Source organism: Eptatretus burgeri, chromosome 11 (genome assembly GCF_056783735.1).
Source record: "Eptatretus burgeri isolate ZD-2024b chromosome 11, Ebu_testis_v1, whole genome shotgun sequence".
Lineage (NCBI taxonomy): Eukaryota > Metazoa > Chordata > Myxini > Myxiniformes > Myxinidae > Eptatretus > Eptatretus burgeri.
Window position 1 is genome coordinate 90,769,675 of NC_140971.1, and position 15,961 is coordinate 90,785,635.

Genomic DNA, 15,961 nt, shown 5'->3' on the forward strand with positions numbered 1-15,961 from the left:
GACCAGAATATTTTGTAAAATATCAAACACTTTTACATTTTAACACTGCAGAAAGCAACTCAATTTGATAAAACACAATAATACTCCAGTCAGTGGCAATAAAACATAATCGGAGCAATTATTTTTTTTATTTTATGTTTTAGAGTAAAATAAGAGATGACAAGTAACTTGCCAAGTTTGGCTTTTGTGTTTATTACATATCAAGTACATGATGTGCCAATAATTATATCAAAACCATGATGGTCAATTCGTTAAAACAAAGCTCAAGGTAAAAGTAGGGTATTTACCTTCTCTCGTGCACGATGGTGTGAAAAGAAAAAAAATGGAACTTACACGACATTGCTCCCAGTGAAATTGTTGCATGCGAAACATGCAAACAGAAAAATAAATCACATTTATCTGGCTTCAAGACTATAAAAGGAATTTTGAACAATCTAATATATAAAGAAGAAAGTTTGTTTGTCTGTTTGTTTGTTCGTTAAGGCATTTGGTCCCTGCAGGAACAAGTGAACCAAACTTTTAACTTCCTTTTCTTTCATCCAAAGCAATGACGAGGGCTATGTTTGGAGAAAAAAAAAAAGAGAAAAGAAAAACATTTTTTAAAAAGTGAAAATCGCGTAATGGGCTTTCAAGCCTCGATTGGGTCTTGTGCTCTTTACTGCCTGCGTTGTTTTTTTTTTTTCCAGGGAGCGATCGAGTAGTATATTTTGTGAAGATTGTATGTTGAGGTTGTATATTGTGATTTGTTGTCAACAACGCAAATATAATGATTATAGTGTTTACACGTGTGCCTGTTATTACTTTATACAGGTTTATTATTCCACCTCCGTGTTCAGGCCTCGAGTAAGTATGTTCTTCGACACTGCCTAGGATTTTCCCCGGAGCGATCGAGTAACAACTTTTGCGACGATTTGTTGTGTTTAAAAAATAAAATTAAGAAAAAGAAGTTAAAAGAAGGGAAAGCAGTCCAAGCATATATTTTACAACCTCCAATATTGGGAATTCATTCGAAGCCGTAAGACCAACATTCCCCAGTTTGTGATGCAGGAAGTATTTAAATACATATATAAATGAATTTTCTCGGGCAACGCCGAGTACTTCAGATAATAGGTCACGTGTTTGAATCAGTGGGGCATTATTTTTTAACATCTCCCCTCCTTAAGGGAGGAAAGACATATTGTTAACCCACGCAGGGAAAGCAAAAAATGGGATTAAGCAATTGGTTCATTTCCGTCTGTCTCTCTGTCTGTCTCCTTAAGTAGTTTATGATGGAGGAACAACTTGTTTGAATTGAATGTTATATTTTGAACATGAATTGGAACATTAATCGGAATTTAAAGACAGTACTTTGTCTTTAAATATGTCCCGATCGCACATGTGCAGAGTGGAATGAGATACTATTGTTTTTACTTTGTCTGCCTGCCTGGCGGTCAAGCTAAATTGAACATCATTCCAAACAGGAAACATGGTTTTTAAGGATGTTAAAAGGAGACAAACAACAGGCACGAAAAACTAATGTAATGTGTTCGATGGGGTGATGTAATGAATACTGCGCCAACAGTGGTAAATTCCAGAATTAATTTATTTATTCGACTTTTACAATCTTTTTTTTAATTTATATCAAATTATACACTTTGAACACAAATTGTGGAATACTGCAGAACACAAAATGCCTTCGTGTCACTTCCAATAACAAAGTGTTTTCTGCATTTAAAAGGAAAGTGCTTAAACATCAGGTCAGATCAGATATGGGAGCATGCGAGGGAGCAGCGCGTTGCTGCATCCACTTTCCACCAGTACTCCAGGAGCCTCCATCTGGCCATCCCCCAGGCAGATGCCTGGCCCATCTCCATCTCCTTGAGATGCCGATCAACCTGCTGCAACCACGAGGTATGTGGTTGGCCCATTAGCCTCCTCCACTCCCGAGGCTCCCTCGCTGAGAGAATCTGGTGAGCAGGATCAGCGTCAGGAAAATGAGCCACATATCCATACAGCCACAGCTGACGATCATGGACAATGCAGGAAACAAATCTCATTTGAGTCTCTCTCAGCAACCACTCGTTGGACAGAAAGTCTGACCAGCGATAGCCAAGGACCTGGTACCAAAGGAATTAAGTCTCCATCTCAGATCCCTGGTCAGAGTCCAAGTCTCACATCCATAGAGCAAGACTGGAAGCACCAAGGACCTGAAGACTCGGACTTTCGTCTTCCCACACAGGTACCGCCAGAGCCACACCCCATGATCCCGTAAATCCATGACTACCCAGGCCCAACACAGACGTCTGTTGACCTCTGACTCACAGCCAGCAGAGACATGAATATCACTGCCAAGGTATGTGAATCTCTTCATGACCTCAACATCCTCACCACAAACATGCACAGACAGCACAGCAGCATCCAAGATGTCATTGAAAGCCTAGATCTTAGTTTTGACCCAGGAAACCCGTAATCACAGTGGCTCCGACTGCTCATTCAGCACCTCGAAGGCCCCCAAAAGGATATCTAAAATCTCTGAAAAGATGACCGCATCATCTGCGAAATCAAGGCCAGAGATCTTGACATTCCCAAACTATGCACCACAGCTTTATCTCTCCAAAATCCTCCCCAGAAATCAATCCATACAAGTGCTGAAAAGTGTGGGGGCTAGTACACACCCCTGACAAACTCCAGTAACAACTAGAAATAAGTCAGAGATGGTACCACCACATCTCACAGCACTCTCAGTACCAGAGTAGAGCCCAGACATCAGATCGATCAGTTTTGATGGCACCCCACGAACACCAAGAATCATCCAGAGGGCATCCCAATTCACTGAATCAAACACTTTACAGAGATCAACATAGGCTGCAAGCAGCCCCTGCCGAAACTCTCGTCTGCATTCAGTGAGGACCCGAAGATCAAGGATACGATCAATCATTGACCTCTTTGGTAGAAAGGCTGACTGCTCTGGATTCTGGTGCTCAACCCTATCCAGAATTATCTGAGCAAAGACGTTGCCCGAAACTGAGAGCAGCGTCACCCCATCGGTAGTTGTTGCAGTCTTAGCGATCACCCTTCCCTTTCCAGAGAGGGACAATAAGGACCCTCTTCCAGTCAGTTGGGATGATGCCTGTGTTCCAGACAGAGCACAGAACTGCATGCAACGACACGAGTGCAGCATTTCCACCAGCCTTGAGAAGTTCATCATGGATGCCACAGATCCCTGGAGCTTTACCCCATTTCAACTGGTTCACCGCAGAATGTGTTTCCATAAACGAAGGGGGACCACAGTTCATTTGAGGGTCAGCAACAATGATTGTAACACCTCTGACATCCAACTCAACAGCTGGTGGATCAGTCTGGTACAATCGCTCAAAGTAACCGGCCCAGCGGGCCTTCACTTCGGACTCCTCTGTCAAGAGCCCTCCACCCTCTGCTCAAACTGCAGTACACCTAGGGATGGGCTTGGATGAACGCAATGCACGAATTCCCCTGTCAACAGGATGAGAATCACCTGTCCACAGGTGATGCTCTACCCCCTCACAGATTCCTCTGACAAAAGCCTCCTTGTCCTCATTAGCGCATGTACAGTTTTATGCCTCAGCTCCCTGAACAGCTCAGCTCTGCCATTCAGCCTGGCCCTGCGACTCTGGTCAATGGTATCCAGTGTCCCTTGAGAGACAAAATTCTTCTTCGTCCTATGGTGAGTTCCAAGATATCTACCGGTAACATCAAGGACGGTGGTCTTGAAAGCACTCCACAAGTCTTCAGGATATCCCAAAGTACCCAGACCCCCCAAATCTACACTCAGCTTGTCCGTAAACACCTCAGCGACCCTCTCATCATTGAGCTTGCCAACATCCAGCCGAGGTTGGGTTGGTACCATTCTCCTGGATTTAAGGTGCAACTTAAGAGTTGCTAAAACAAGCCGGTGGTCAGTATTAAGGAACTGAGCGCTCCGGTAGACCCTGCAGTTCTGTATCATTCTCGAGCGATCCTCAACAATCACATGTTTAATCTCCTTTGCCGCACCGCCAGCGTTGAAATACCAAGTCCAGCAATGAGCTTGTCGGCGCTGAACCCATGAACCAGCCATCCTAAGTCCATGACTTCTTAAAAAGTCAAGGAACTTAGTGCTATTCTGGTTCACAGTTCCAGACCCATGGGGACCAAACCACGTCTCATAACCATCCCTATCAGTTCCAGTCGATGCATTGAAATCCCCCAAGACTGGAAGTGTATCTCACCTGGGGCACTGATCAACCACAGACATGAGCGTGGCATAGAATGCATCCTTCACGGTGAAATCACTCGCCTCAGTCGGAGCATAAACACAGACCAGGGAAATGACACCGAAGGAGTGACGAATCCTTAATCTCATAATACGCTCGTTGACCGGTATTAAGGCCCAGTCACACCTTGACGTTTTAGCCAGGAATGGCAACGTATAAAAATGCACGTAAAACGTTGGCGTACGCTGAAGTTTTGAGTTTTTTTTTTTAAGTTTTGGTCGTATTCATAATGTGTTGGTCGTATGCATAACATATTAGTATCAGGCACAGAACGTTTTGTTGTGTTAAAGATAACTTATACCAACGAATGCTTAGCCTGTTGTCGGCGTTCACAACCTATGCCCAACGGTAGTTTAACTTAGTCATAGTGCGCTGCACATATCGCCGACGAACTCGTGGCGTTCTCTGTTAAAAACCTGCCACTCGCCGATTTAAATCATAACCGCCTGAAATTTGGAAGTGTCAACCACGCAGTCACACCTTGACGATTTAGCCAGCGTATGCCAACCTATGAAAAATGTGTCTAAAACGCTGGGACACGTCGAATATGGTATGGGTAAGTTGTGCATACGTTAGGAGCACGATGAAAAACAATGAAGTAAGCTGGCATATTACGTGGTACATCTAGTACGTAGTGAAATTTCAAGTATGCTGAAAATTTTACGACGTACTCGACGTATGGCTCACAAGTTCCGCATACGCTGGCGTAAGTTCTCGGCACGCTCCGCAATCATTTACACACGTCGGCCACACGTTACTTGTAAGTTACTCATAAGTCGAAACACGTCGAGGTACTGTTTAGCATACCCGAAACTAAATTTTTAACCTACGAGTAACGTGCTTTGAACATATTAGTAGCGTGCTTTGAACCTATGTGTAACGTATCTCAAACGCACATTGGCGTATGCAGACGAATTTGATTGATGTCTTCCGGATGACCACAGAACGTACTGAACGTGTTTCTAACTTACAGCTACCGTATAGTGGCGTATTGGCAGCGTTTAGGGGAATTGGTATATACAAATGGGCTTCACAAAAGGAACCCGTCAGTGTTCCTGACTCCATGTTGAGTAGATGTTAATGTCACTGGCAGTGGCAGTAGTAGTCGTAGTCGTAGTAGTACGAGAGAATTTAGTGATGTCGATGTCATTAGTAGTAGTAGTAGAAGTTCGAGAGAATTTAGTGATGTCGATGTTAGTAGTAGTAGTAGTAGTAGTAGTAGTAGTCGTAGCAGTAGTTCGAGAGAATTCAGTGATGTCGATGTTGGTAGTAGTAGTAGTAGTAGTAGTAGTAGTAGTAGTAGTAGTAGTTCGAGAGAATTTAATGATGTCGATGTTATTATTATTAGTAGTAGTAGTAGTAGTGGTAGTTCGAGAGAATTTAGTAATGTTGATGTTGGTTGGTAGTAGTAGTACTCGTAGTAGTAGTACTTTCAAGTAACGTGTTGCAAAGTGTGAACAACGTTCGTGTAGCGTGCTTACAAAACGTTACTCATAGGTTAGAAATAAGTTTCGGGTACGCTAAACATTACCTCCACGTGTTTCGACTTATGAGTAACTTACAAGTAACGTGTTTCAACGTGTGTCAACGATCGAATAACGTGCCTACAACTTATGGCCAGCGTAGCGGAACGTGTGAGTCATACGTCGTAAAATTTGAAGCATCAAAAAATTTAAGGAAATCCCAAAAGTTCAACGTTTAAAACCAGCGTACTACCACTTATGGCAGTGTTTTTCAGCGTGGTCTTAACATAAACAAAACGTACCCACAACGTATTCGACGTGTACCAGCGTTTTACACAAATTTTTGCAAAAATCGGCATAAGCTGGCTAAAACGTCAAGGTGTGACTGGGCCTTTACCTCAATTATCATTGGAGTCAGCTTATTGGACACGGCTACAGCAACTCCTTGGGCATGGTAACCATCAGAGCGACCAGACCAATAGTAGGTGTAACCACCCACCATTATCTCACCGCAATCTGGTCTCTGAACCTCAGAGAGTGATGCAATAGCGATGTCCAAACGCTTGAGCTTAGATGATAACAGAGACAGGTGATCATCATCTCTTAGAGATAGGACATTCCAGGCACCCACCCGAAGGGACCACCTCAGGTTAACCCAAGGAGACCGCCATCTGGAGGACGACACCTCAGAGGGTCGTGGTGGGAAAGAAAGTTGAACATGGAATCAATAATAAATAATTATATACAATGAGAATAAAATAAATCGAAAGAAACTAAGACGCTTCACACCGCACTCGATCACAGACAGGAAAGGGACAAAGCCAGGGGACTCAGCTCTGGTGGTAGCAGGGTGGAGTGGGGGGGGGGGGGCAACACATGTTACTGTGAATAAAAAAGAAAAAAATTTGTGCTTTTAAAGGCAACCGGAAATGAAAAGTCCCATATTAAGCATCCCACGATGTCCTTCACGATGAATAGGTGAATTATTGCCAGTGCCCTCACCAAATTCCAAATTCCTTCCCTGACTTCCTGTGGCAGAATGGCAACCCATCTCGTATTATAACCCTCACCAAAGGAACTGTTTTAGCAGCACCGACACTCTGGATGGAGAATGTGTCATGATAATTGTATCACCCTGATGTTGACTGTACTAGCTCATGGTATGAAGTTACCAACATGTGTGATTCCTAAGCAGAAGACAATGCCAAGAGAAAAATTGTTTGCTCATGTTATCATTACCTCCGCCACCGAAGGTGAAGGTGGTCATGTTTTCACCCCTTTGTCCGTTTGTCTGTGTACAGGATATCTCAAAAACTTGCAGACGGATCCGGATGAAATTTTGTGGACAGGTTGGGTGTGTCACAAGGACGAATTGATTCGATATAGGTGAATATCCGAATCCGGATCTGGATTCGAGAATCATTTAATTCTTAAAGTGATTCTTCACCATTGAGAGATAAGACCAAAAATGATATAGTACTGTGTGGCATGATATTTCAAAAATGTAATGGGCCCCATATGTTCTCGTGGATCAGGTAATATGTGGCGGAGGTATGCGCTCTACCGAGTGGTCTTCTAGTTCATCACATTGCAATAAAGATTTTGCTTATTTAAAAGTACTGGGAAATTAATATTTGCCATACTTTCTTCGACAAATTATTCTTTGAAGAAAGAAAAAAAAAAACTTTTACAATGCAGAAGATTGAATGCGGAGAGTAGTAAATATTGGTCTTTTTTATGCAGCCACACAAAAGGAAAATGTTGGTATCCTACCCCAAAATGAGGTCTTATATTCAGGCAAATATGGAATTTCAGCCTGAGAACTTGCTGGATTATTTATTTAAACGGCTGAAAACACCATGATGGACCCAGATTACGATTTACTGCAACTCATTTTATTAGTTTCACCTCGGAATGCATATCATCGCACACAGGTGCAATCTTGGAGAAAGATTTCTTAATTCACTTTGGTTCAAATTTATCTCAACTAATGTCGATGTCTGTCATGTTGTAAAAGTACATTCAGTGCTTGAAAAATTTGGATGAAGAAAATTATATATTTTAACGCATGTTACAAGTGTATTTACATTTTCTCTGGAAGACCAAGTTTCTCTGAGAGTTACAAATCTGTGAAGAAGAAAAAAAAAAAAAGACAATAATGGGAGGTAGAGGACAATACTTGATAACAAATTCCTCGACTCGGGTTGGTTGGGTGAACACACCAATAAGCCATTGGTGCCGTGCAGCGTCACACAGCGTGAGAACGAGTGATGAATAGATAGTGAACGTATGTAGGTTGGTGGTGAGTATCCTCCTTGATCATCCACATCTCCAACAAGGTGAAAGTGCACAGGATAATGGCCAATCAGCTGCTGCCCCAAGTACCGTAATTCTGCCCCTTCAAGGTGCATCGATCGAAAGCCTTGCTCTACCTGAACAGTGGAATGCACAGATCGGAAATGAAGTACAACAATAGAATTTGAAAACGTTAATCAACAGCAACAACAATGCTAGATGAGGTCCTACCTGACAGCCAAATTATTATTTCAAGCTAGTGTCCAGTTGTAGCTGTAAAATCTAAACTTTAGCACCAGATCTCAAGTGCAAAACAACCATATTTCAGCCATTGTGCACCCGTCTGATGGCTACACGAATACTAAAATCACCTGAAAGTCATAATATGAGCAGCATTGTATAATGGTGTAGTCAAACAACAAATCATCCTCGTCGTTTGCCCATTTGGCACCAACCCTTATGTGGCCTCCAAAAGTGTCCTCGGAGAAAAACTCGCAAGAGTTGTTCCCATAACAGCTGGTCTCCATGTCTGCAGTGATGAGGATGTTTCGTGTCAGAAGACCAACTTCTGCCCTCATGTCCACTCCATCTGTCTTCTCACCCATATGTAAGAATTTCGAAGTGCCTGGATTTAGAGGCCAGCAGAGGAAGTGGCATGTGGGACATCAATAAAACATTAACAAAAACAACTATCTTTCTGTTTGATATCAAAGAGTGAGGAGGTGCTGCAGTCCCACAAGTCCCAATTGTAGATCTGTGCCTTTCTTGACCTATGAGTTTAAAAATATATATATTGGATACAATGTCGAGGCGTATATGAGAGCCAAAACAGAATGTACAACAAGGGGAGCAGGAGATAAGAGGGGTGGGAGAGAGAAGGACAAAACAGTGGGGAACAGAGACATTAGGAGATCTGTGGAAGGGAGAGGGATGGGGTGGGGTACACAGGGTAAACAAGATGGACACCACAGGGACTTTCAGGGCCTTCCACGACAGGGGGACTTTCAGGAAGGAAAGCAAGAAATTTGAAGCAGGTGGGTTTGGGGTGGATTAACGGGGGTAGAAAAGATCAAGGTTTTGGATGGGGGAAGATAAGAGATGGTGGTGAACAGCTGTTTTGAAGACCTGGAGGGAAGAATGGGATTGAAGAGAGTGTGGGAGTTTGTTCCAGAGGTGGGGAAAAAGAGGAATGAAAGAGTGAAGGTGAGCAGTGATACTTCAAAATCCACCTGCGAGCTAAATTCTAGCAGAGTCACGAAGTCTATAAATTCTAACGGAGTCACAAAGTCCACCAATCCACATGGCTCTTCATTGACCTTCCGGATTGGAGTGGATAGGTATTCTGTTTGCCTTATCTGGTCTACACCGGATGTCAGCCCTTACATTTTCATCGACACTCACTGCCCCTGGGGCAACCAGGGATGGACATTAAGTCTACCAGTGAAAAATAAATAGAACCAAAAAAATCAATCTATAATAAACTAAACATCATATAATTTTTACGCAAGTTTTGAAATTTGATGTTTCACCTTCAACATGATAAAACTCATCATGATATATAACTGGGATAGAGAGTCAGCACAGATAAAGAAAAGCATAGAAGTTCAATAACAAACCTTGAATCTTGAGCTGGTAAGGACTACAGGCTCGGCAAGGCAGCAATGTGAACTCCTCCACCTGTTCCATAGAGAAATCGGTGCTTGCGACCACAATAGCATCACCTGATTTCCAGGAAGTGACGTCGTCTGCTACCTCGACAATGGTATCTTCTGTAACAGCTAAAACTTCAACCTGCATGCCTGGACGGACTGCTCCGAGGTGGAGTTGTTGAGGCAAGAGGTGACGACATCAACAGAGAGCTTTAATAATTAAATTTTCTGCCAAATATTTATAAAGCTAAAAATTCGTTTTCTCCTAATTTTCAGGATAACATATTAAATTATGATGTTATTTTCCCATAACAGCATTAAATTATCACGGATGTTATTGGGAACATATTCCATTTGTCCCATCATGATTGTGTTCTGTCAACCAACAAATTCCATAACTTATCAAGATATTAAGCAAACATTTTTCCATAACATCCTTAGATTGTAAATAATATTTATTAAACCTTTTATTTTTATACAGCTTGCACTCAAGAGTTACATCCCATTGTGCATGTAAACATACAGTGTATGTATGTATGTGTGTATATATGTATATATGTGTGTATAAGGATTAAAAAAATACAGTAAGGGTGAAAAATACACCACCTTAAAAATTATCACATGCTCACTTTGAACAAGAATAAGAAACTTCATGACCTCAGATCTCACCACCAGCACAGTTATGCAACAAAGGATGACTCCAACCTGGTGGTATCTATACTTTCTGATTCACCACTCATGGATGACGTCAGAGCAGTCATGAAACGAGGACCGTCCTTCGTCCCAACCTCTGAAAGAATCGGCGAATTTGAAATCCAGGAGGACTTTGAAAAATTATTCCGGCGGGTGCTCCTTCTGGCTCATTTCTCTTGCGAGGATAAGAGGGATTCGATCCAGGACCCCGTTGAAGCATTGAAATTGAGCCGTTCTACCTGGACACGGCCACAGACAAGTTTGCTGCTGTTGATCGTTTTATTTCAAAATGCAGAAGTGATTTAAATAATCTACTTAAATCTGATATCCGTGTTAAACACAACATCTCCAAGTGAGAATGTGACATTATCACATCTCTTCATAACAACAAGGAGTACGTGATTAAACCGGCTGATAAAGGTGGTGCGGTTGTTGTTTGGAGACGTGACCTGCATGAACAGGAAAGCGATGCACCAGATTTCAGATGGCGATTCTCGTTTACCTGTTGAATTAGATCCCACTTTGGAGCAACAACATATTATTTCTAATATGGTGAAAGATTTCATCAACAAAGGTTATCTGCCCTCCAATGCTGTGAATCTTACCCAGGCTAATCCCCAGTGTGTGAAATTCGATTTACTTCCCAAGATTCACAAACCTGAGACACTAGAGGTCGTCCTATTGTATCTACCTGCAATTGCCCCCACTGAACTTGTCAGCAAGTACCTCAATGGAATTTTGGCACCATTGGTCACTTCATTACCCACCTATGTCAAGAATATCTCCCATGCTATTCGTCCTTTCAGTACTTTTCTGTTTCAGGAAGGAGGAAGCAGTCATTTCCTTTATACCATGGACATCTCTTCTTTATATACTAATATTCCCAGGAATGAGGGATTGGAGGTGCTACAATTATTTTTTTGAGCACAACCCCTGTAACACTAGACCTTGTGCCACCGCATGATTAAGATGGGGTGAATTCGTCCTCAACCTATCCTCTTTTAGGTTTGGGGATCACTTTTACAAACAACAAAAAGGGGTAGCCATGGGGACCAAAATGGGACCTTCTTATGCATGTGTCTGGCAGTTATATTGAAGAAAAGATGATCAACAGTTATAACACACAATGAGTTATAATGGTCCCAAACCAATCCTTCTGTAATGCTACATCAATTACTTAATTGGGGTGATGGACTTCTTCTGGGGGTGAGGTGGAAGATTTCCTAAATTATGTTAATAATTATCATCCATCCCTGACATACACACATCATTTCAGACACCTGTGTGAATATTCTGGGCATCAGCATCTCTTTTGCAGCGGAGGGATTTAGCACGGATGCTTTCCATAAGCCGACTGACTCGTTATTTAATGTACGAGTCATCTCATCCCCCATCGTGAAAAAAATTCAAAACCATATTCCCAGTTTTTCTTCGCTTATGATGTATTAGCAGCAATGATGACACCTTTCACATACGGGTTCAAGAAATGAGTGATGTTTTTTTTCAAAAATCGAGGTTACCCGATCACCATTGTTCACCAAACCAGATGTAAGGCCACATAGGTTTCTCACCAAGAGGCAAAGCTCGAAAAGCAAAAAAATTTCCATCGTCGTAGTCCATTGATGATGACCTACAACGTAACAATGAGCTGTATTGCCAGATCTGTCAAACAGAAATTTAACCTTCTCTTGACTGATGAAATTACTCGAAGATTTTTGGTGACAATCCTATTCTGGTGGCACACAAGAAGGACGCAAGTCTGAGGAGCAATTAAATAATTTCCCATTTTCCTTCCAATGATGTTGGAGTAGAACAATCGGGGACAACACATTGTAATCGCCCCAGATGTAGAACTTGTCACCATGATGTGTCACATGACAAGATTAGAGGTCCGAGTGGCAAATGGCATATCAAAGGTCACTTCGACTGTACTTCTACAAACATCAACTATGCTTTGTCATCTGATCGTTGCAACCTGCTTTACCTTGGTGAAACCAAATGACGTTTGGCGAACAGAGTAGCTGAGCATTTAATATCTACGCGTTTAAAGACAGTGGGTCTGACTGTGGCAGCACATTTTAACCTTGCTAATCATACCAAGGATGATTTTCGTGTGTGTTATCAAGGCGTGCTCCGGTGATTTGGATCAAAAGCGCTTGGGGGAGAAAGTCATCTTTCAGCTTGGTACGATACACCCTCAAGGAAACAAGATTACATTCCACACTTTTCCTTATTCCAACAATTGATTAATTATTCACACACCTGTATATAATGATTTCACTCTATAATGCAGTAGATGTTTTGGTTCCTTAGTGTTTTGACAAAAGGCTGTGCCCAAAACATCAACTATGGGTCCTTCAAAATGGTGTATTTTTCACCCCTATTTTCATATATATATATATATATATATATATATATATATATATATATATATATATATATATATATATATATATATATATATATATATATATATATATATATATATATATATATATATATAAAATTGACCCCTCCCACACTCCTCCAGCCGAAGAAGCTGTATAAAGCAACCCAAGAAGACCTACACAAGATAAGTGCTATGCTGTTTCGAAACCTTCCCAGAGTGACTTAACAACTATAAACATGGCCCAGAAACAAACTCCAGTCTGGAGCCAAGCTGTCCAGAGACGAATAGTGACTGGATGCGTCCAGAGACGAACAGCGCCCAGATGCATCCGGAGATGAACAGCACATGGACACGTCTGGAGACGAACAGTGTACGAACGCATCCGGAGACGAGCAGCACACAGACGCGCCCGGAGATGCACACCGCCCCGACGCGTCCAGAGACAAACAGCGCCCGGACACGTCCGGAGACAGACACCGCCCAGACACGTCCATAGGCAGATACTGCCCAGACACGTCCAGAGGCAGACACCACCCGGACACGTCCGGAGATAAACACCGGAGACGAACACCATCCAGACATAACCACCATCTGGATAGGTCCATAGACAGAAAGAGTGAGAGGAGGAGAGCGAAGAGAGTGAGAGGAGGAGAGCGAAGAGAGTGAGAGGAGGAGAGCGAAGAGAGTGAGAGGAGGAGAGCGAAGAGAGTGAGAGGAGGAGAGCGAAGAGAGTGAGAGGAGGAGAGCGAAGAGAGTGAGAGGAGGAGAGCGAAGAGAGTGAGAGGAGGAGAGCGAAGAGAGTGAGGAGGAGTGAGAGGAGGAGAGCGAAGAGAGTGAGAGGAGGAGGAGCGAAGCGAGTGAGAGGAGGAGAGTGAGAGGAGGGAGAGCGAAGAGAGTGAGAGGAGGAGAGCGAAGAGAGTGAGAGGAGGGAGAGCGAAGCGAGTGAGAGGAGGAGAGCGAAGAGAGTGAGAGGAGGAGAGCGAAGAGAGTGAGAGGAGGAGAGCGAAGAGAGTGAGAGGAGGAGAGCGAAGAGAGTGAGAGGAGGAGAAGCGAAGCAGTGAGAGGAGGAGAGCGAAGCGAAGAGAGGAGGAAGGAAAGCGGAGAGAGAGGAGAGGAGCGAAGAGAGTGAGAGGAGGAGGAAGCGAAGAGAGTGAGAGGAGGAAGCGAAGAGTGAAGGAGGAGTGAGAAGAGTGAGGAGGAGCGAAGAGAGTGAGAGGAGGAGAGCGAAGAGTGAGAGGAGGAGCGAAGCGAGTGAGAGGAGGAAGGAAGCGAAGCGAGTGAGAGGAGGAGAGCGAAGAGAGTGAGAGGAGGAGAGAAGAAAGAGAGTGAGAGGAGGAGAGCGAAGAGAGTGAGAGGAGGAGAGCGAAGAGAGTGAGAGGAGGAAAGCGAAGCGAGTGAGAGGAGGAGAGCGAAGAGTGAGAGGAAGGAGAGCGAAGTGAGAGGAGGAGAAGCGAAGAGAGGAGAGGAGGAAGGAAGAGGCGAAGAGAGTGAGAGGAGGAGAAGCGAAGAGAGTGAGAGGAGGAGAGCGAAGAGAGTGAGAGGAGGAGGAAGCGAAGAGAGTGAGAGGAGGAGGAAGCGAAGAGAGTGAGAGGAGGAGGAAGCGAAGAGAGTGAGAGGAGGAGAGCGAAGAGAGTGAGAGGAGGAGAGGAGAAGCGAAGAGAGTGAGAGGAGGAGAGCGAGAGAGTGAGAGAGGAGGAGAGCGAAGAGAGTGAGAGGAGGAGAGCGAAGAGAGTGAGAGGAAGGAGAAGCGAAGAGAGTGAGAGGAAGGAGAGCGAAGAGAGTGAGAGGAGGAGGAAGCGGCAGTGAGAGGAGGAGAGCGAAGAGAGTGAGAGGAGGAGAGCGAAGCGAAGTGAGGAGAGCGAAGAGAGTGAGAGGAGGAGAGCGAAGAGAGTGAGAGGAGGAGAAGCGAAGCGAGTGAGAGGAGGAGAGCGAGCGAGTGAGAGGAGAGGAAGCGAGAGAGTGAGAGGAGGAGAGCGAAGAGAGTGAGAGGAGGAGAGCGAAGAGAGTGAGAGGAGGAGAGCGAAGAGAGTGAGAGGAGGAGAGCGAAGAGAGTGAGAGGAGGAGAGCGAAGAGAGTGAGAGGAGGAGAGCGAAGCGAGTGAGAGGAGGAGAGCGAAGAGAGTGAGAGGAGGAGAGCGAAGAGAGTGAGAGGAGGAGAGCGAAGAGAGTGAGAGGAGGAGAGCGAAGAGAGTGAGAGGAGGAGAGCGAAGAGAGTGAGAGGAGGAGAGCGAAGAGAGTGAGAGGAGGAGAGCGAAGCGAGTGAGAGGAAGGAGAGCGAAGAGAGTGAGAGGAGGAGAGCGGAGAGTGAGAGGAGGAGAGCGAAGAGAGTGAGAGGAGGAGAGCGAAGAGAGTGAGAGGAGGAGAGCGAAGCGAGTGAGAGGAGGAGAGCGAAGCGAGTGAGAGGAGGAGAGCGAAGCGAGTGAGAGGAGGAGAGCGAAGCGAGTGAGAGGAGGAGAGCGAAGCGAGTGAGAGGAGGAGAGCGAAGCGAGTGAGAGGAGGAGAGCGAAGCGAGTGAGAGGAGGAGAGCGAAGCGAGTGAGAGGAGGAGAGCGAAGCGAGTGAGAGGAGGAGAGCGAAGCGAGTGAGAGGAGGAGAGCGAAGCGAGTGAGAGAGCGAAGCGAGTGAGAGGAGGAAAGCGAAGCGAGTGAGAGGAGGAGAGCGAGCGAGTGAGAGGAAGGAAGCGAGCGAGTGAGAGGAGGAGAGCGAAGCGAGTGAGAGGAAGGAAGCGAGCGGTGAGAGGAGGAGAGCGAGCGAGTGAGAGGAGGAGGAGCGAAGCGAGTGAGAGGAGGAGGAAGCGAGCGAGTGAGAGGAGGAGAGCGAGCGAGTGAGAGGAGGAGACGAAGCGAGTGAGAGGAGGAGAGCGAAGCGAGTGAGAGGAGGAGAGCGACGAGTGAGAGGAGGAGAGCGAAGCGAGTGAGAGGAGGAGAGCGAAGCGAGTGAGAGGAGGAGAGCGAAGCGAGTGAGAGGAGGAGAGCGAAGCGAGTGAGAGGAGGAGAGCGAAGCGAGTGAGAGGAGGAGAGCGAAGCGAGTGAGAGGGAGGAGAGCGAGCGAGTGAGAGGAGGAGGCGAGCGAGTGAGAGGAGGAGCGAGCGAGTGAGAGGAGGAGAGCGAGCGAGTGAGAGGAGGAGGAGCGAAGCGAGTGAGAGGAGGAGAGCGAGCGAGTGAGAGGAGGAGAGCGAAGCGAGTGAGAGGAGGAAGCGAGCG

At 44.9% G+C, this 15,961-nt stretch overlaps 1 protein-coding gene across 2 annotated transcripts in view; it reads right to left on the reverse strand.

Moving 5' to 3' along the window:
- The window catches only part of CEMIP (cell migration inducing hyaluronidase 1), a 112,457-nt gene that overhangs the window by 80,977 nt on the left and 15,519 nt on the right, over window positions 1-15,961 (reverse strand). For both annotated transcript variants that reach the window (XM_085847339.1, XM_085847340.1), the window contains exons 6-8: window positions 9,646-9,837; window positions 8,485-8,654; window positions 7,957-8,166 (exon numbers count right to left, since the gene is read on the reverse strand). In XM_085847339.1, the coding sequence (XP_085703465.1) occupies window positions 7,957-8,166; window positions 8,485-8,654; window positions 9,646-9,837 (572 nt within the window). The remainder of the gene's footprint in view (window positions 1-7,956; window positions 8,167-8,484; window positions 8,655-9,645; window positions 9,838-15,961) is intronic.